The 21,461-nt window shown below is 48.1% G+C and overlaps 1 protein-coding gene across 2 annotated transcripts; it reads left to right on the forward strand.

Annotated features, from left to right (window-relative positions):
- Positions 1–1,322: 1,322 nt before the first annotated feature.
- Positions 1,323–20,984, forward strand: POMT1 (protein O-mannosyltransferase 1). Of its 2 annotated transcripts, none has more exons than XM_049895667.1 (20): positions 1,323–2,178; positions 4,467–4,618; positions 5,784–5,890; positions 6,066–6,116; positions 6,655–6,801; positions 7,655–7,766; positions 8,146–8,211; positions 9,708–9,801; positions 9,957–10,112; positions 10,632–10,762; positions 11,205–11,300; positions 12,919–13,011; positions 13,548–13,644; positions 16,153–16,245; positions 16,559–16,679; positions 17,105–17,202; positions 17,807–17,920; positions 18,761–18,887; positions 19,800–19,977; positions 20,810–20,984. In XM_049895667.1, the coding sequence occupies exons 1-20, from the start codon at positions 1,975–1,977 to the stop codon at positions 20,982–20,984; spliced, it is 2,412 nt and encodes an 803-aa protein (XP_049751624.1). In that variant the 5' UTR covers positions 1,323–1,974. The 2 variants fall into 2 exon arrangements, with proteins under 2 accessions (XP_049751624.1, XP_049751625.1); XM_049895668.1 differs by lacking the exon at positions 1,323–2,178 and adding an exon at positions 2,292–2,464.
- The last annotated feature ends 477 nt before the right edge of the window (positions 20,985–21,461 follow it).

Here is a 21,461-nt window from a genome sequence, read left to right on the forward strand (position 1 = left end):
AGGTAGCAGAGGCAAGTGAGTGATGTGATTACAAGGATGACCTTGAATCCTTTCTCATAAAATGGATTTGTCTGCAGATTCCACTGGCTTGAGCTGGCATTAGTTACCAGTTCCCATGACATACCTCAAGCCTCATCCAGTCCCTCGTTCCAGGGGTCAGAGGAGATAAGTGCTTGGTTTGGCATGTGTTGTAGCTGCTTTTAGTGTGCTTTTTCCAGGAAGCAGTGGAAGATTATGCCACCCTTTGGGGTGGGGAAGAGGGGTAAGCCAGGCATGGGGCAGTGAGTGGAGGTGTTGAATCAAGAGCTTGGATTTGGGGTCAGGCAGTACTCAGTTCTGCCATCTCCTAGCTGTGTGACTTTGGGGAAGACATTCCACCACTCAGAGTCACGATTTCCTTAAACATAAAGCATGGATTCTCACAGAATCTATCTACCTCATGGCATAGCACTGGGCATGCATGCAGGAGTTTATAAATTATCTCCAAGTAAGTACAGCACTGTCCCCATGAGGAGACTGGTCCCTCAGGTTCCTTCTGAACCTCTTGGCTATGAGGGAGAGTCAGGGATTTGGCATGGGCAGCTCTCAGCTGACAGCCATACCCATGCCACAGATTGACCAACTTCACAAGGGAGTGTAATGGTGAAAGGCTGGGCCGGAGGCTGAGTGCCCCATGGGATGTGGGCTCTGAATCCCAAAGCACATACTGCTTGCCTGAGGGCGCGGAAGGCTGAGAGCCTGCCCCACTCCTTCCTGGGGCCCAGGGACTCTTGCATCACCGGTGGTCTCATTTGCAGCCCAGAGCCCAACCTCAGGCAGCATGTGCTCCCCCACCCCAGGCCCAGATAAGCCCCTGGCCTCTTCCCAGGCAGAACGACCTGCGGTGAGTCATGAGGGGGAATATGAGGACCAACATTTGCTACAACGTTAAATGCTTGTAGATGGCATCTAATGCTAGTATATGTGGGGGGAAAAGCTTTGGAAACCGTAACCATAATCCAAGTTACTACCTCTGCAGTCTTCCTTTAAAAGTCCATATGTATTAATATACAAATAGACTAGGGGATCAGGAACGGGGTCGGGGGAGAAGAGTAATCCATCAGCTGAGTTGTGTTTTTTAAGCTAATGGCCCTGGGTCCCACACATTCCAGTGAAAAAATGGGAAGAATGCATTCATTTAACGAAAAGTCACGTGTCTGGCTCTTGAAGCTCCTGGTGGGTGATGAACACCAGGAAGTCTGAGCGGCTTGGCAGGGAGGAGCGACGATTCTGCAGAGCGTGACCTGACCACGAGACGTTCAGGGGAGATGCCCAAAAGAAGTTGGGTTGACCCAGCTGGAGAGAGAGACTTGGAACGTCCTGAAGCCGCTGCACGTGGGTGAGGCCGCTCGGGAGAGTGGCCCTTCCCCGGGCTTCTGGTGAGGTCCGTCAGCGGCGCACTCACCACGTACTTCCACTTTAAATGCCCGTCCCCTGCTCCTGGAAACCCTGGTGGCTTAGTGGTTAAGTGCTACAGCTGCTAACCAAAAGATCCGCAGTTCAAATCCAGCAGACGCTCCTTGGAAGCTCTATGGGACAGTTGTACTCTGACCTATAGGGTCACTATGAGTCCGAATCGACTTGACGGCAACGTAACCCTGATCCTGCCTCTGGTAGGGAATTAACGTGCATGTGAGAAATGCAGCGACCTTTGTTCATCAAGAAGCTAGAAACTGGTTCATCCAAATAAAGGACTTTTGAGCAGACGCTTTAAAAAGTAGATCTCTATGTCCTGACGTAGTAAATAATCTCCGTGGCATATTAAGTGCAAAAGAAAGGAGTAAAATATGTACATGATTCCGTTTGTGTTTTTAGAAAGATGCATATGTCTAACATCCACCGAAATATCTGGAACACCAAAGCAGTGAACAACGATAACCTTAGGGGAGAAACGACATTACCTTCGGTTTTACACCCCCGACTCCTGTTTGCATCATGAGCCTAGTGCGCAAGCGCGCTGCGGCCATTCGGCTCAGCAGACGCGGCGAATCGAGCGTCGAGCCGGACGGTGAGCGGTCCGAGTGCCGAGCGGCTCAGGAGGGCGCGCGCTGCGACAGCACCCAACGGTCAGACCCCCAGGCCGTTCGGAGGCGCGGCGAGGCGCGGGGAGCAGCTCTGCGGGGACTCGGAGAAAAACAAGTACGTTTGGGGGGTCCTGAGACGAGAGCTCAGTGGGGGCTCGGGAGAGTCAGTGCGGGACGCGCGTGCGCGGCCTGCGGAGGAGCGGGGGGCCGGGATGGGCGGGGCCGGGGCCAGGTGCAGCCTCTGAGGCAGAGAGGGGGCTCCCAGGGCAGGTGCAGCCTCGGGTTGAGAATGGGAGCGTCAGGGGAAGGATGCAGCCTTGGGGCGGTAAAGGGAATATCCAGCGCAGATGCAGCCTCTGGGAGAGTAAAAGAGGGTCTGGGACAGATGGAACCCTGGAGAAGTAAGGAGGCCCGGGGGCGGATGCCGTTTTTAGGAGAAAAGGAAGAAGGAGGTAGGAGGTGTCTGGGAAGATGAAGCCACGGGGCAAGAAGGGAGCCCAGGATCAGATATAGCCGGGGATGCGAGAAGTGCCTCCTCAGAATGGGAAAGGGAACGCTGGAGGCAGATAAAACTTTGGAAAGAGAAGCGAGTGGCCAGAGGTGAAAGTAGCTTTGGCGAAGGGAGGGAGTTCCAGAAGCTAGATGTAGCTTTGGGGTAAGAATGGGGTGCCCGGAGGCAGATGCAGACTCAGAAAAAATGTGGGCGCCCAGGGCAGATAAAGTTTTGGGGAAGGAAGGTAGCCCGGGGCAAATGCGGCCTGTGTAAAGGAAGGGGTGTGGCTGGGGAAGGGGGTCCTTCTGGGGCAGATAATGTGTCAGGGAGCAAAAAGCGGCACTCAGCTCAGCACAGATGCAGTTCCAGGGAGAGAAGAGGGACATCCAGAGTAGATGTAGCTTTGGGGAGAGACAGGGAAGGTCAGAGTCAGATTCGGCCTCTGGGAAGAAAGGTGGAGCACAGGGCAGATGCAGCCTTTGGGTGTGTGGGGGCAGGTGAATGCAGTTTCAGAACAGAAAGGGGGCAGATGTGCCTTCTGGGCGAGAATGGGGGTGCCCAGGGCATGGTGCTGCCACAGGGAGTGAAAGGGGTCATTGGGGATAGATGTATCCTCAGAGATGGGGAGGCTCTGAGGCTCAGGAAGATCGAGGTCACCCAGCAGTAAGTGGTTGCTTTGGCACCCCAGGAGGTGCCCAAAGTCAAGGTCACTTGTGGCCATGCTGCCTGTCCCTCTCAGGCAAGGGAGGTCATCTCCTTCATTCACAGTGGTCTTCCTCCCCAGAGGGAGTCCCTGGGTGATGCAAACTATTAAGCAGTTTGGCTGCTAACCAAAAGGTAGGAGATTCAAGTCTACCCAGAGGCTCCTCAGAAGAAAGACCTGGCAATCTAATTCTGAAAACCCAGCTTTTGAAAACCCTGTGGAGCCTTGTTTGCCGTGAGACCAGAAGAACTGGATCGTGTCCAGCTACCATTACTGAACACTGCAATCAGAGAGCCTGTAAAAGAACCCTGATCATAGGGGGAAATACAGAACAGCAATTCAAATTCTCATGGAATCCAGCCTTTCTGGAACAATGGAGGCTGGATGAACCCTGAAAACTATTGCCCTAAGATAATTTTTAGACCTTAAACCAAAAACATCTCCTGAAGTCTCCTAAAACCCAAATAATAGTTTAGCTACACTAGTAAAGAATGTCTGCCTTAAGCATTATGCTCTTTTAAGATCTATCTTACAACAGCAGCTCAAAAGATAAGACAGGAACCCTAGTGGTCGATGAGTTAATATTAATGAGGGAGGAACAACTCAGAAAAGGAGGGTGAGAATGACTGCACGACTCACTTGAAGAGTGTAATCAAAGTCACTGAATCATATATATATAAATTGTTGAGTTGGTGTATATTTTTGCTGTGTGTATTCTCAACAACAACAAAAATAAAATATTTTAAAAAAGAAAACCCTACAGAGCACAGTTCCAACCGGGCATACACAGGGTCGCCCTGAGTTAGAGCTGACCTGATGGCAGCTGGTTTTTTCCTCCCAGGAAGTGCTCAGCAGGTGTTTGGAATGAGTTGTTGAAGTGAGTGAGTGTTCAGTCCTGAGATTCCTGAATTCCAGCCGTGGTTTACTGCTGCTGCCCCTTCGCCCTCCCCACCTCAAGGATCTTTAAATTAACCTTAGTGTAGCATTGTTTCTTTGCTTGGAAAACGCAGTAGTGGTGAGACTTGTAGTGACCACCCAATTGTGACGTACCACAAGCTCTTCCTGACTTTCTGGACTTCCTCAGTATGCTGTGCTTACACCTGGGTGCATCTGGGAGCCAGGGTGGCTTGGTGTCCTTTCTGTAGCCTCGCTGAGCCCTTCAGGGTTGCTGCCATTTCTCTATGACAGCTCTTCTCTTCTTTTCCAGGGCATCCTCCTGAGCCTGCTTGTCTACAAGATGTTGGGATTTTTGAGGCATCCGCTAGTGGTGACAGCGGACATCAACCTGAATGTCGTGGCTCTGACTGGGGTGGGGTTACTGAGTAGACTGTGGCGACTCACCTATCCTCGGGCTGTGGTGTAAGCCAAACAACTCAAGTCTCTGTTCCCTGGCTGAGCCCCCCAAAAACTGTAATTTGTTCAGTACTTTTTGTGATACGAAGTGCCTTTTTAAACAGTACACATGGGAGGATGAGATGCTGGGCTTCTTTGTGATGTGTTTTTGGCGACAAACGGAGAAGCCAGTTTGTCCCTGGAATCTTGCTGCCTAGGGCCGTAGGAGGTGAAATTGGGCATATTATCAGGGGCAGTGGAGGGGAGAACCATGGTGGCTGCTGGAGGATCTGGCTATTAGTCTTCGATAATTGTCAAACCCTGAAGGGTGGAGGATAGATGAATTTGGAAGTGAATCTTCTTTGACCATAGAGGATGATTTTTGTTATAACGGGAAATGACTGCTGTTATTATTATTGTTATTAAACATGTAGCTGTTCTTTTTTGTTAAGTTGTTATGAAAAGTCTCAAATGTATACAGAAGTAGGGAGGATAGTATAGTGACCTCCTACCAACATACTCATCTCCCAGCTTCACCATCAATTCACAGACAACCCCTCCCTGCAGGAGATTATTTTGAAGCAAATTCTAGACATTATATTTTATTTATAAATATTTCATTATATATCTCTGTAAGGATTCCTAAATATAGAAAAGTCACATAAGCACATACCATTATTACTGCTAAGAAATTGACAGTAATTCCTAATATCATCATATTTTCCCGATTGTCTGGAAGTGTCTCACTGCAGTTCGCTCCTCTTTGTCTTCCTTTTATACACCTGGGCCTGTTTCACTGGGTCAACAGACGTGTGCTGGTGGACCAGGGGGCCTAGTCTTGGGTCCCTGAGGCCTTTCAACAGGGGGGCTCATAGTACATGTCTAAATCAAAAACTGGGGGAGAAACAGAGTTGGTGTCTGGCAAATATCCTGTGTGCCCACTGCATTGATGAATTGCCTACACTAGGCAAGCATCCTAAGTTCCTGAATTTTCCACCCTGTCCCATGGGTGGATTATATGTATATGTCTCTTAATATTTGTGAATGGGATATAATTGGGGCAAAAGGTCCACCCTTTGCTGATCGTTCACCTCAAGTTGTCTAGAAACACATAGGTACACGTATTCTCACACCTTTTCTTTACAATTAAGATTTATAGTTGAATATGATATGAGTTTTGTTTTGTTTTCAGTTTTGATGAAGTGTATTACGGGCAGTACATCTCTTTTTACATGAAACGGATCTTCTTCTTGGACGACAGTGGACCACCGTTTGGCCACATGCTGCTGGCCTTGGGAGGTAGGCTTGTTGTGGGAGAAGCAGCCCTTGACTTGGCCTCAAAGACATTTAGAACTTAGAAGTGAAATTTCTCGAGTGTAGACACCATGTCTTATTATCTATGTATCATTGTTTCCCTATTGCCTGCCCCAGTTTGGTACTCCAGAAATATTTGCTGATTAATCTTCTGTTTTAGGTTATTTAGGAGGATTTGATGGTAACTTTTTGTGGAACAGAATTGGAGCAGGTAAAGATCATATTCATTTCCCTTCCTTATTAGTTTGCACACAGTAGAGTGGAGAGATCAGAGCTTTTTAGTCTGAAACCAAGGTATGATAAATTATTTGGGTACAGGTGAGACTTTGAAAAGTCTGGTAAATGTCTTAGTGTTAAGTTACAGTGATTATTTTATCTCTCGTTTTTGGTACACTTAATCAGACTCTTTATGTGTGGCATATGATCTCATTCATCTTTTGCATGTGCAAATTTTGTATGTTGCCACAGTATTTTTGGAAATAGGTGGGGTGAAATTATAAACAAGTAAAAAATTAATTTCAGAATCCTTAGTCATCATTCCTAGGCTTAGTCAGAGCTGGGTTTTTGAATGTGTAAAGCTGATCTCAAAGCCCTCACTCAGAGTTTGGACACTCGATTGCTGAGGTGGTCCCCAGTTTTGTAAATTTGCATTTTAGAGGCTGTGATGCGATGCTGTTTGAAAGCACACCTGCGAATATGAAGGTGGTGTGCGCAGTGTCCTCAGCACCGCTGTGTCGTTGCTTTTCCAGAATACAGCAGCAATGTGCCTGTCTGGTCCTTGCGCTTGCTGCCAGCTCTCGCAGGGGCTTTCTTGGTCCCCATGGCCTACCAGATAGTGTTAGAGCTCAACTTTTCTCACTGCGCTGCCATGGGAGCTGCTCTGTTGATGCTTATAGGTAAGACCTGGGCCTCTGCCTCCCTCCTCTTGGTACTGAAGGACAGAACCAAGCCCTGGCCTGGGCTGCTTTTCAGTGTTAGGTCTAGGACAGCTTGTGAGTTTAGTAGGCGTGCTGCCTGCAGCATCTTCCACTCATGGGATGGAAGCATATCCAGGTCATTCACAAATGATTGTGCGGCTCCTCGGGCTCTCAGCTGACCCCCTTGGCTATGGGATTGTTGTGCTCTGGTCACAGTGTTATTACTAGCACAGGTGCAGCCATGTAAACGTGCTGCTGCCCAAACATGGCAGGGTCTACCATGAGCACTCGTCCACCTTCACCCAGGTTCACCACTAGGTGATAATCTCCCCTCTTCACACCATTTCCAGGCCTCGACTAATTGAGATGGACATGTGAATTAGTAGATGCTCCTCATAATTTTTTTTTTTTTTAAATATTCAGTCCAGGTGTATGAACAAATGAAATTAAATCAGATGGAAAGTTAGACTAGAAAGTCAGAATTATTGTTTACGGAGTGACAGCTCTGTATGAGCCTCTATGCCTATATAATGTTTTAACGTTCACAGCGGCCATATAAAGTCAATATTATTTCTGCAAACAAAAAAATAAGACTCAGAAAAGTGAAGTGAATTGCCCAAGGTCATACAGTCAGGTCTAGGCCATCAGGATTCAAACCTAAGAACTCACCTCCGCAGTTCCCATCCAGCCACTCATTTCTGAACATCCCACCTCACGGTCTGTGACCCTTTGGAATGTTGCCCTTGGTCTTAGTTAAGTATGCCTTTTGTAAATGCCATATATATTTGCTTTTGCCTACCTTAAAACCGATGTGTTTTATCCTTATATACAGAGAATGCTCTCATCACTCAGTCAAGGCTAATACTTTTGGAATCAGTACTCATATTTTTTAACCTCTTGTCTGTGTTGTCCTACCTGAAGTTCTCCAACCTCCAGAAACACAGGTATGTGAAATGTGATGTACCCTTTGTAAACGGGACAAAAGAATCTGGGTGGTTTGTTTACCTGAGGTCTGCTACCTTTTTTATTTTGAGGGGCTGCTTGTGTAACACCCTTCTGTACCTAGGTTGGCCCTTGGCTCATGACTTCATAAATACGCCCTATTTTCCTATAACTTAAACACAGAAAAATTCTGTGGACAAAAAGGAAAATTCTGCCTGGACTGATACCTTGTGAGACTGGGATTCATTTGGATTGTACTTGGTGCTCAGTAGAACCAACTGACCCACAAAGATTTCTCTGAGAAACATGTGCCTTTGCTGGCCTTTAGGGAATATTTTGAGTTATTCCCATTTCTGTCTGCTTGGTTTTGTTTCATTCCAGCCCATTCTCTCCAAGCTGGTGGTTTTGGCTAATGCTGACGGGAGTTGCTTGTTCCTGCGCTGTTGGGTGAGTTTGATATGCTTCTCTTAGACGTGCTCCTTTTCTCCTTATTTCTGTGTGTCATTAAAATTTTACTTTTATTATTTTTTTTATAACAGAAACGTTTTTTTATTGTGCTTTAGGTGAAAGTTTACAAATCAAGTCAATCTCTCATACAAAAAGCCATACACACCCCGCTGTACACTCCCTGCTGCTCTCTCCTTAATGAGACAGCACGTTCCTCCTCTCCACCCTGTATTCCTCGTGTCCATTCAACCAGCTCCTGTCCCCGTTTTCCTTCTTATCTCACCACCAGAAAAGAGTTGCCCACATAGTCTCATGTGTCTCCTTGAGCCAGGAATTTGACTCCTCACCAGCATCATTGTCTGTCTTATAAAAAAATATAAATTTTTTTTTTTTTTATAGTCCAGGCCAATCCATGTCTGTAGAGTTGGTTTCGGGGATGGTTACAATCTTGGGCTATGAAAGGGTCAGGATCCCTCCAGTCTCAGTCAGACAATTAAGCCTAGTCTTTTTATGAGAATTTAAGATCTGCATCTTACTGTTCTCCCGCTCCATCAGGGATTCTATGTTGTGTTCACTGTCAGGGCGGTGATCGGTGGTAGCCGGGCACCATCTAGTTCTTCCGGTCTCAGGCTGATGGAATCTCTGGTTTACGTGGCACTTTCTTTCTCCTGGGCTCATATCTATCTTGTGTCTTTGGTGTTCTTCATTGTCCTTTGCTCCAGGTGGGTTGAGACCAATTTATGCATCTTAGATGGCCACTTGCTAGCGTTTAAGAACCCAGATGCCTCTCACCAAAGTGGAATGCAGAACGTTTTCTTAATACATTTTGTTATACCATTTGACCTAGATGTGCCCTGAAACCATGGTCTCCAGACCCCTGTCCTTGCTACTCTGGACTTCAAAGCGTTTCATTGTATTCAGGAAACTTCTTTGCTTTTGGTTTAGTCCGGTTGTACTGACTATCCCTATGTTATGTGTTGCCCTTCCCTTCACCTAAAAAAACTTTTGTCTACTATCTAGGTAGTGAATACCCCTCTCCCTCCCTCCCTGCCCTTATAACCATCAAAGAATATTTTCTTCTGTGTTTAAACTTTATCTAGAGTTCTTATAATAATGGTCTCATACAATATTTGTCCTTTTGCAATTGGCTTATTTCAGTCAGCATAATGCCTTCATTTAATGCCTTCCAGATTCCACCACGTTAACAACAGATTCATTGTCGTTCTTTATCGATGCGTAGTATTCCATTGTGTGAATATACCATAATTTACTTATCCATTCATCCACTGATGGGCACCTTGGTTGCTTCCATCTTTTTGCTATTGTAAACAGTGCTGCAATGAACATGGGTGTTTACATATCCATTCCTGTGAAGGCTCTTATTTCTTTAGGGTATTTTCCAAAGAGTAGAATCCTGGGTCGTATGTTAGGTCTATTTCTAGCTTTTTAAGGAAGCACCAAATTGAAAAATTTTACTTTTAATCATGTCTTTTCAGCATAAAATACATGGGTGTTTTCACATACTTGCTCGTGCTCAGCATTGCTGCCGTCCACGCCTGGCACCTGATTGGAGACCAGACCTTATCAAACGTAGGTGCTGACATCAGGGGCTGCGTTAGGCTCATCTGGAGCACTGTGCGAGAGAGGGCAGGGTTCCTGTCGCTAACTTTCTAAGCATGTGGCATCTGGAAACAAGTGTGCCTGTATGCGTCGTGGGAAGTGATTTTTTCTTTAATCTCTGGCAGGTCTGTGTGTTCTGTCACCTGCTGGCCAGAACAGTGGCTTTATTGATCATCCCAATCCTCACGTACTTACTTTTCTTCTACGTCCATTTGATTCTACTCTACCGCTCTGGGCCGCACGACCAAATCATGTCGAGCGCATTCCAGGCCAGCTTGGAGGTAAGCAGTGGGAAGTCGTGGCCACTTTAGAAAGAAGGTGGTAGATTCAAAGCTTGTCTGATAGAAACATCATCAAATGAGCATGAGAGGAAAAAGAAGTCAAGAAGTAAGGACTCCAATGTTATGGATTGAGTTGTGACCCCCAAAAGTGGCTAGGCCATAATTATTGGCTAGGCCATAATTCCCAGTATTATGTGGTTGTCCACCATTTTGTGATCTGATGTGATTATCCTACGTGTTCTAAATTCTAATCTCTATGATGTTAATGAGGCAGGATTAGAGGCAGTTATGTTAATGAGGCAGGATTTAATCTACAGGATTAGATTATATTTCGAGTCAGTCTCTTTTGAGATATAAAAGAGAGAATCGAGCAGAGAGGAGAGTGACCTCATTATTCCCCCAGACGTAGAGGCACCCCGAATAGGCATTCCCTCCAGTTTTGGAGGAATGGCTGTTAGGAAGGCTAGTTTGGGTTTGTTTCTCTTTCTCTGACTTGCTGGCTTTTGTACTTTGTTGTAGGGAGGACTGGCTCGTATCACACGAGGCCAGCCCCTGGAGGTGGCCTACGGCTCCCAGGTCACTCTGAGAAGTGTCTTTGGCAAGCCCATGCCCTGCTGGCTTCATTCCCACCAGAACACCTACCCCATGATGTAAGGAAAGTGGCCATGTTAGTTTGAAGATTACAAATGTGTTTACACCATGTTGCTTGTGTCATCAACTTTAACTTTATATGAAGACATTTGCTAGACAGAGGAAGCTGGAGCTCTGAGGCCCTGATCATCAGTGGGTCTGGTTATTTGTGTGTGAATGTGAGCAAGCCTTGTGAGCAGAGGGCCCTAGCGCCCTCCGCTGCACACGCACTCTGCATCTTCCATGTATGGGTTGCTTCGCACTGGGCTTCAGCGCCTTTAGGTTCATGTCTTCCACCCCTATGAGATTTAAACTTCTCTGTTTTCTCCTTATTCTGCCCTACAACATCTTGCTAGGTAGCATTTGACATCTGCTTCACTTTGCTGAACCCTGGGGAGGAAGGCCTACTGGCCCATCTCTAACCCCTTCCAGATACATGTCATTGTCACTGTCTTCACGCAGATATGAGAATGGCCGGGGCAGCTCCCACCAGCAGCAGGTAACCTGTTACCCCTTCAAAGATGTCAACAACTGGTGGATTGTAAAGGATCCTGGGAGGTGAGTCCAGAGCCTAGCTTACCTCTTGGCCTGATCAGACCAGCTCCTCAGGGCTCGGTCCTGAACGCTGTCCTCTGTCTATACTTGCTTCATGGGCAATCTCGTTCACCCTCGCAGCTTTGATAATTCCAGGGTCAGTTAAGCTCAGATCACTCCTCAGAGGGCCACACTCGTGTGGGAACTGCCTGTTCAGTGTCTCCGCTTGGATGTTTTACAGGCATGTCCCAAACTCCCACCCCTCGTCCTTCCCCACTCCGTACAAAAACAGGGGTTCCCTCCTCTCTGCTTTTCCCTCATCCAAACTGGCATCCCTTGCACAGATCTCAGAGATGCGGGTCATCCTCTCTCTTCCCACATCCAGTCCATCAGCAGGTCCTGCTGATTTTGCCTCCAAACAAGATCTTGAACCATTCAGGTCTCTACATCCCCACCCCGAACTGCCTCCTTCCTCTCCTACCCGCTCCAGTCCAGCCTTCAGCAGCCACAGAGTAGTCTCCAGTGTAAATTTCATCAGGTCACTCTCCTACTCAGACCCCTCCCTGAGCTGTCATTGTGCTTAGAATCCAATGCAGGCTCCTCCCCATGGCCTGCAGGCCCTGCAGGATCTGCTCCAGCTTAAGCCTCCAGCCTCCTGTCCTGCCTGCCCTTGCTCACAGCACTAGCCTACCAGCCCTCTTGTGTTTTTAGAACAAGACAAACCTCTGCTGCAGGGCTTTGCATACACTGCTTCCTCTGCCTGGAACGCATCTACCTGGCTGGCTCCTCTTACTCAGGCTTGAAGGTCACTACTCAGGGAGGCTTCCTTGAGCACCCTCTCCAAACCCCCCACGTCCCCCCAACCCCATTCCATTCTCTACCACGGTCCCCGTTGGCTTCTGTATCCATTGTCATATGGTGGCTGCTATCTGCCTGTCCACTTGTCCAGTGTCTGTCTTTTCCCCCTACTGCAGTAGCACCCTGATGGCACAGTGATTAAGTGCTCTGCTGTTAACTGAAGGGTCGGCAGTTCAAACCCACCAGCTGCTCCGTGGGAGAAAGATGTGGTACTCTGTTTCCATAAAGATTACAGTCTTAGAAACCCTGTGGGGCAGTTCTGCTCTGTCCTGTAGGGTCTGTGAGTCAGAATTGACTCAAAGGCAACAGGTTTGGTTTTTTGGTTTGTAATAGTGGGAGGGCTATGGGCAACGTCTGTCTTGTCCGACACCATATGCTCAGCACCCAGTCCAGGGTCCGAGGCATAACAGACACTTAGTACATGTTTATTGAACAGATATTGGATGGAACATCTGTCCATTAGAAGGATTTCTTGGCATCCAAGGTGTATCCATTGCTGTAGCATTCACAGACAATACAGAGCAGTTGAAATGTAACCCTGCAAACACAATCATGTTTGGAATCACACTGACCCATTTTCAGAAAAGAGTTAAACACAGTTTATATGTTTTGTTTTTGTACTAATTTACCTAATGTGAGGTACAAGATTGGGAAGCTCCAAAATTCCAAATTGTCTTTGGTGTGAGAAGTTGTAGCTGCTGACACTCCTGGTGAGTGTTGTCATTTTGAGAGGGCCCTGAGCTGTGAGGTGAAGCCCACACCGGTCTTCCCACTGCCTTCCCAGGCACCAGCTGGTGGTGGGCAACCCGCCGAGGCCTATCCGGCACGGAGACATCGTGCAGCTGGTCCACGGCATGACCACCCGCCTCCTCAACACGTGAGTATGCCCGCCGCCTCCTCTTCTGCTTCTTTAGGGTTTCCTCTGTGGTTCTCTTTGTTCAGGGCAAAGCATAAGCAATGCTAGGGTGCCACTGGCCTGCTCTGGGGCAGGGCTGCATCAGAGTTGGGGTCTCAAACATGGGAAACGCCCAGTTCTTGTGAGAGTGGCTACCTTCCTCTGAGACATGGCTTCCTCAGCTGAGAAGTGGAGTGGTGGTACCTACAGAGTAATCTTAGACTCACATCTGAAAGAAACACTGTTACACTGCATTTGGTTTTCTTGTGAGATCCCCACCAGTGTGTGCTTTACCCTAGAAAAGTTATTCAGTGTTGCCTTTTCTCCAAGCCTTGAGGAGGGACAGTCTCAGGCTGTGACAACCGACTGGGACCAGGCCGTCCTTCAGGGCTGAGCTGGCCTTTGTGCCAAAAAGTGGCTTTTTTCCCCTTAAACAAATAGTAGACGCCTCTCAGAGAAGTTTTAAAATAAAGTCAGTTTGAGGAACTCCCTCCGAAAGCTCTGTCTTGGTCTTCCAGGCACGATGTCGCAGCCCCTCTGAGCCCCCACTCCCAGGAGGTTTCCTGTTACATTGACTATAACATCTCCATGCCCGCCCAGAACCTCTGGAGACTGGTGAGTTCCCGTGTGGGGTTGCGACTGTCAGTCAGTAATGTGCGCTTTCCGATACCGGGTGTTTGAGACTGCGCTTAGACTAATTCTGATTCAGATGTCAAGTCAGGTAAGTGATTTTTTACGTAAAAAAGGTCATATATGTTTCCATGGGGGAACAGATACTTCCTCCTCTGTGGAATTTCTTAATCTGAGTTGTTTTGTGTATCAGAGAAGATGAGATTACAGGGAGATTTTAAGATGTTCCACACTTGCTCTGTATTGGGCTCTGTGTAGGTCACCGCTGGGTGGCTCTGCCCGATAAAGGTTCTCTCCAACTGGGTCACTTGCTCAGCCTCGAAACCAGGTCACTGAAGGAGGGCAGAGGGTTCCAGCCACATTCCTGCAACCCAGGAGAAATCTCTTCTGATGAATCCTTACCTGGATATTGACAGTTTCCTTCAGCTCCAGTTTCCCAGGGAGAGACCTGGCCATCGAGTGTGGGGGATCCCTCAGGATCCCTGTGGCCACCTCTCCTGAGGGACCAGGGGATACACCTCCTCTTACAGAGTAAGTCTCTCTCTAGGGCTGCACACAGCTCACCTGCGAAAGGTGGCAGGAAAAAAGTTCTTGAGCCATCTCACCATCTGTGGGTTTAAGGAAATGAGCACTAAAAACAGCTAACGTCTTATAATCACAGTAATTCCACTGGGTTGACTTCCTTAACAAGAGTCACACTTGCCTTCCAACTTCAGTTGGCCACAGCACTTCTACACTTAGACCAGCCCACTGCCATTTGGTCTCCACAGGGTGAACTGTACCTCCAGCTTGATACAGTGCCTGCTCGTAGAACCTCTCGGCGAAGCTGTCTTTGCAGAGGTTGTGTGAGTTCCCTGTGGCTGCCGTAACACGTTTCCACAAACTGGTGTCTTAAAGCAGTAGACTTTTATTCTCTCACAGTTCTGGAGGCTAGAAGTCTGAAATCAAGGTGTTGTCAGGGTTGGTTCCTTCTGGAGGCTCTGAGGGAGACACTGTCCCATGCTTTCCTCTTAGCTTCTAATGTTGCCACAATCCTTGGTGTTTCTTGGCTTGTAGACGTATCACTCCAGTCACACTGCCTTCTTCTCAGTGTGTCTTTCTGTGCTGTCTTTTTAAGGACACCAGTCATGAGACTAGAGCCCAGTCTAATCCAGTATGACCTCCTTTTAACTTCATTACATATGCAAAGACCCTATTTCCAAATAAGGTCACATTCTGAAGCTCCAGGTAGACATGAATTTGGGTGGTTAGTACTCACCCCAGAACAGAGGCTTACTTTACATTTTTGTGCATAGCCAGCACATCTGCCTTTTTCCTCACTGTGCGACAAATGTTTGTGTGTGTTGTTTCTCCATTCTCTCCTCTACTGTTCCCCCGCTTCAGGGGAGCTCTGTGCACACCGCTCCTTTCTCATAGGGAGCTCCCCCTTTGCGATTTCTACTTAAAATCTTTCCTGCCCCCACCCAGGTTGTGCTTGATTTGTTTTTCTGCTCTCCTGCTACTAATGGCTCATTGCTGATCTCTTTTTTCCTCCTCCTCCTTCTCAGTCCCTCGATAGCACCTTCAGCACCACCTGCCCACCTTCTCAGGTAGCGAGGCTGAAGGACACGGGAGGCTTCTGCCTTGCCACTCTGATTCTGACAGCTGCGTTACTTCCTGCAGTCATTGTGAGGATCGGATAAGATAGGGCAATGCAAAATGCTGTTCAGATGCTGGGTATTTTTTACTGATACTACCCCGTATCAGAGGAGCCCTGCAGTGGTTAAGCACTCAGCTGCTAACTGAAAGCTTGGCGGTTCAAACCCACCAGGCACTCTGGGGGTGAACGATGTAGCAGTCTGCTTCCATAAAGATTACAGTCTTGGAAACCCTGTATGGCAGTTCGCCTTTGTCACTTGGGGTTGCTGTGAGTCGGAATTGATTTGATGGCCCCTAATAATTTTTTTTTAATAACAGCAACTCCGTATCACGAACCCCTCTGTGAGGTCCCTTTTCTAACCTTCACCTCAGCCATCTTTGTGTTTGCAGATTAAGGACTAAGAAATGTTCCATTTTTCAAAGCTGGTGATAGGGAACCCAGGGTTGAGAAGGGAGAGCGTTGACACATCATGGGGTTGTTAGCCAGTGTCATTCGACAATGTGTGTACTAACCGTTCTGTAAACCTTCATCTAAAATACAAAAAAATAGTTCCATTTTTCACCAGAGCTCTGAGCCCTTTCAGTGGATGGGCTTTGCAGAAAAGCAAGGAGGATTACCAGTCTCTTAAATCCCTTTTCTAAAACCTCTCATGCAGCCCCTCAAGCATCTAGCCAGCGTCTGGTACCGCATGTACTGTGAAGAATGTCCACAGTGACATCCAGAATCATCCCCTTGGGGGGCGTGTCCCTTTGCACTAGACTTAAGGGAATTTCATTGTTTGTGACTGGTCTTTATTTTTACATTTAAGGAAACTGGAGACGAATGAAGTAATTGACAGTCTCTTGTTTTTGCAGGAGATTGTCAACAGAGAATCAGATACAGATGTCTGGAAGACCATAATGTCCGAGGTTCGGTTTGTACATGTGAACACTTCTGCCATCTTAAAGGTAAAGAGCTTGACTTTTTGGCTTGGCCTGTCTTAAGCTGTGGGCTCACAAAATCTATTTCCTCAGCTCTTAAGGCTACACTGGCTTTTTCCAGGTGGAACATTTAGGAGTCATTATTGTTTATTTTACACTGAAGGATGGGTGCTTTTATAATTTCTCAGAACTGAATCCTAACATAAAGATCCCATCAGGAGAGGTCTGCCACCCTCTCTGGGTGCTGACAGAGTGACAAAGTGACTAGCCAGCATGTGCCTAAGCCTAGAGAACTTGAACTCTCCCATAATGCCCGTTTTTATCTTCCGTGTTCTGCCAGCTGAGCGGGGCACATCTCCCTGACTGGGGGTTCCGGCAGCTGGAAGTGGTTGGGGAGAAGCTGTCCAGGGGCTTCCACGAGAGCATGGTGTGGAACGTGGAGGAGCACCGGTACGGGAAAAGTGAGTCCTGACCTCACTGATGTTAGCTGGATTGGGAAAACTAGTTCCAGTGCATGTACTTCAATAAAACACCAATTGATAGACACCGGCTCCTTCTCGTGGGAGCTGAGCACGTTTTCCAGCCTCTGTGACAAGCAGACTCCCTCCTTGCACTTAGGTGAAGCGGTAAACAACTGAAGACCTTTCTCACCCTGAGGTACCCTTGTAAAGCAGCTAATTTATCCCACCACAAGCTGAGCTTTCCAAGGGCCGAAAGACCTTATCTTAATGGGGTGCTATTGCATAAGGTGGGGAAGACTAAAGGGGATGGTGCAGGTGGATGAAGAGTAGTTGAGGATTGTTTGAAAAGCAGGGGAAACAGCTTCTATTCTGAGCTCTCTAACCTTATTCTATTCACGTTCTTTTGTTCTGGTATGTTCTCTCAGGCCAGGAACAGAAGGAGAGGGAACTGGAGCTGCACTCACCTACTCAGGTTGACATCAGCAGAAACCTCAGCTTCATGGCCAGGTTCTCGGAACTGCAGGTGACACTCAGGCAGAGGGAGGCCTGACTTTGCTCGCTGGAAACTGGACGCTCAGCAAAGCACTGACCTTAGAGTTCTTAACTGCACAAATTTCGTCTTTTAAGCTGGGACCTCAGACTAACCAGGAAAATGCATGTTTCCGCTCTTAATTAGAAGTGACGCGTATAACATTGCTGCCCTGTAGCTCTGCAGTCAGGCATAGTCAGGGACTGAGGAGATTGTGCATTGGTGTAATGGAGTGACATTGCCAGGGTGTTTTTAGGCCCCTCTGGTCAGGCAAAATGGGCAGAGTTCAACATAATAGAGCACTAGAGGAAGTCAGGGTTGTAAAATCAGAGAATGCTGAGTCTGAAAGTGGCCTTAGAGAGCATGGAGTCCACTTACTGTACAGAGGTGACAAGCTACGGGGTGGGGTGGCCACACCCCGGCCAGAAGTCAGGTCTCATCATGCATCACACTGCCTCTGCTGCTGACCCAGATGAACCAGAGGTGGGGCATATCCAGGAAAGGGGCAAGGTTTGTTGTAACACCTTAGACAAAGCCCTGCACAAGCGAAGGCCTCTGTCGCGTTGAGTCTAAGAGGTCTTCTCTGGCTTTCTTCCAGTGGCGGATGCTGACGTTGAGGACTGATGACTCAGAGCACAAGTATAGCTCCACCCCACTGGAGTGGGTCACGCTGGACACCAACATCGCCTATTGGCTGCACCCCAGGACCAGTGTAAGTGGATGTTTCTAACAGCCAGCAGCTTAGATTCGTCTCATACCGTGAAAATTCCTTCTCACATTAAGATCTGCAATTGCGTCCTACAAAGTCCCAGAGGTCTTCAAAGCCTCTCCTAACAAGAGCCTGTGACTTGCTTTTCTCTAAACACATTGACAGTGCAGAGTAAGTACTCCCACCAAATGCTGAGGAGTAAGGCCCGAGCATGTCAGCTTGTCAGAGGAAAGCCAGGCTTCCTTGGTTTGTGGGAGCGTACTGTTCCCCTTCTGGCAAGAGGCTGTTAAAATATTCCTGTTCTGTTTTCTGCACGGCAGTTAGCGTTGAGACTATTAGTGCGTTGTTGGTGTATCTGTTGTCTCTCTTCGTCCAGCAGAAGGAAAGCTTCGTTGGGCCACTGGCACGGAATAGATGCCCAATAAACATTCACAGTAATCTTACTCAGAGGCTGGGTAGAGAGCTGATGATTGTGAGACAAAGCACACAGAGCCAGTGCCAGGAGTCCCTACTCTGGACGCTTAGGTAGACTCAGAAAGATGTTGACGTCACTCTGAGCGGCTGAGTCATTAAAATGAATCCCACCTCCTCCCAGTGTTCAGTTGTACAAAGGTGAGAACCTTAGTTCCTTCCTAAAAAAAGGGTCTCACTGTGAACTTTAAAAAAACTTACTTATTGCCGTCGAGTCTAGGTACGTCCATATTAGTAATGAGAGCTAACGAATGCTAGAGCGTCTCTTAACTTCTAACGGAAGTCGCACAGGCATTTGCATCTGTTAACGTCGGGGTTCTCCCTCTCTGAGAAGGTGGCAGGTAGGTAACAGATCTCCCGGCGTGCCCGCAGGCACAGATCCATCTGCTGGGGAACATCACGATCTGGGCTTCGGCCAGCCTCGCCATGGTGACCTACGCCCTGCTCTTCTTCTGGTACCTGCTCCGACGGCGAAGAAGCATCCGCGACCTCCCTGAGGGTCAGCACACCTTGCACTTATCTCCTTTGAATGCCCCATCCTTGTCGTTCCCATGAGCTCATTTTGGGTGGCAGCTGGGTACTCTCCATGACAGCCCAAGTCACACAAGCAACCCCACTGTACATCCTAAGGTGATTTTTCTGTCTCTGCAATGAGGGGACATAAATGATTTTGGTCTTCCTGAGGGTCGTAGTGCAGTTAAGTTCCCTCGTTGCATTAGACGCTTCGCAGATAAAGTGCAGGACGACCAGGTGGGAAGAGCTTTCTGGCCTGCAGTGCAGGGGCCCTGCCCTAGGGCATCATGTTTCCTGCACACTCTTGAAACAGGGCTGGAAACAGAGCCAGCCAACAGTCAACAGAGTTTGTCGCCGTGGCTGTTTGCAAGTAAGAGAAACCCACTAAACTCACCTTAACTCAGAAAGGAAAAAACACCCAGTGGAGGACAGGCTCCGCGAAGGTCTGGACCAGACCCAGAGGGTGTGGTGCTGGTCCTTCACACCACTCTGCCTCTGTTCATCTCTGGGGCTCAGTCTATCCTCTCAACAGACTCCCTGCTCCACAGCTCCCACTAGAGTCTCGGCCCCACTCAGCACTCCCTGATGAAACTAGATGGGCCCAGATGGGTGGCCAGCACAGCACAGTAGACTTAAGGCCAGTGAGGATCCTACATAAACGCACCAAGGCTGGGGCCCTGGCCTCTCTGGCGATGGGTTTTTCTTAGAGGACAGGGATTGTTAGGACACAGTCCACTCCTCCTCCAGAGAGGGGGAAGTAGCAAGGAAAGGAACTAAGACCAGAACTAAGAATGTTATTTGTATAACTTAAGAGACGAGTCAGTCAGCTTGTTAGTCCAGTGACAAGCTTTTGGAGAACTCACGCAAATACTGGTTGGAGGCTACTCTTTTCTCCCAGATTGCTGGCTGCGTTGGGTGCTGGCTGGCGCTCTGTGCTGTGGGGGCTGGGCGGTGAATTATCTCCCTTTCTTCATGATGGAGAAGACACTCTTCCTTTACCACTACCTGCCGGCACTCACCTTCCAGATCATCCTGCTCCCCGTGGTCTTGCAGCACGTGAGCGACCACCTGTGCAGGTACAGACTCTTCGCGGTTGTAGCCCTTAACTTCTCACTGAAGTAGCATATGCATTTGAATTTGTTAATGTCATGGTTCTTCCTCTCTGAGCAGAAGGCAGGCGGTTAACAGGATCCCCAGGGTCTGCTCAGTCAGAGACTTGTGCGCAGGCGCTGTGCAGGAATGGGGGGTTGACTTCAGCATCACGTAGGATAGGTTAAGTTCACAGAAGAGGCACAAAGGAGGCACTGTGGGAACTCCAGAGGAAATTACAGCTGAGATGAAAGCAGCTCCATGTGAGTGAGAAACGAAGGACATTTATGGCCTAGAGAACAATGGGAGCAAAGTCAAGGGCCAGGAACGTGGGAATACTCTGGAACAGCACATGGTTATTAGCCAGATCGTATGGTACAAGGTAGAGATGAGCCTAAAGAGCTTTAAGCCCAAGCAGGTTCTGGAGGGCCAAAGAAAAGGGCATGGGTTTAATTTTTTTGGTAGTTGGGAGCTTCGGAGTATTTCAGGAGGAATGTGATATGGCTGAACTGGGTTTGGGGGCAGTACTGCGACATCTTCTGTAAGGTGGACCACACGCTGTGGAGATTATAGGAGACAGTGAGGAGGGTCTTCTTGCTCAGTGCAGCCAGGCAGGATGGGATAAGGCCAAAAAGTAAGGGGTGGTAAGAAGACTAGACAGAATGGGATGGGTGTGAGAAACATGAAGGAAATCTCCAGGACTTGGCAGGTGACTGTGGGTACAAAGATGCAGAGGGTAGCTGGTGGGGGAGTTGACAAGAAGGAAGCTAAGGAGGAACCAGCCTTCCTTACCCAGGTGCCTGGCCCTGATCCCAACAGGTCCCAGCTACAGAGGAGCGTCTTCAGTGCCCTGGTGGTAGCCTGGTACTCCTCCGCATGTCACGTGTTTAACACCCTGCGCCCACTGACATATGGGGATACACCTCTCTCCCCAAGTGAACTCAGGGCCCTTCGCTGGAGAGACAGCTGGGACATCTTGATCCGAAAGTACTAACAGAACAAGAACACGGAGGGCATCTGTGCCAGGGTCAGGACAAGGCAGAACCAGTCTTTTATAAAGACTTGTGATTTTAACACGTAGAATGTCTCTAAACTTGGAGACTGGCCAGGGCTTGGTAAAGATTCTACTGGAATTTATTATGGTTTCGTTCTTGAAACCCTCTGTTTGGAGTTTATTTATTCCAGACAACAAAGAACAGGCCCTACGTGCCCAGTGACTCCTCAGAGACCCGCTGAACTAAGACACACTGAGTACTTCCTACTCCGTGGCTAACACAGGAATCGCTGGTGAAGCAAGAACTCTACAGGTCAGTGCTGGAGCAAGTCAGTCTAACCAGGTTTCCCAGCAGTTGCTAGTTTTGGTTTTTCCTTTGCTGAAAATCTCCTTTGTGAAAACTGTTGAACCTGCTGAAGAGAACAGTGTCTTAGCAGTTGCTTTTAGTGAAGCCTTGCAAGAATCACCTAGAACAAG

Source organism: Elephas maximus, chromosome 9 (genome assembly GCF_024166365.1).
Source record: "Elephas maximus indicus isolate mEleMax1 chromosome 9, mEleMax1 primary haplotype, whole genome shotgun sequence".
NCBI classification, from domain to species: domain Eukaryota; kingdom Metazoa; phylum Chordata; class Mammalia; order Proboscidea; family Elephantidae; genus Elephas; species Elephas maximus.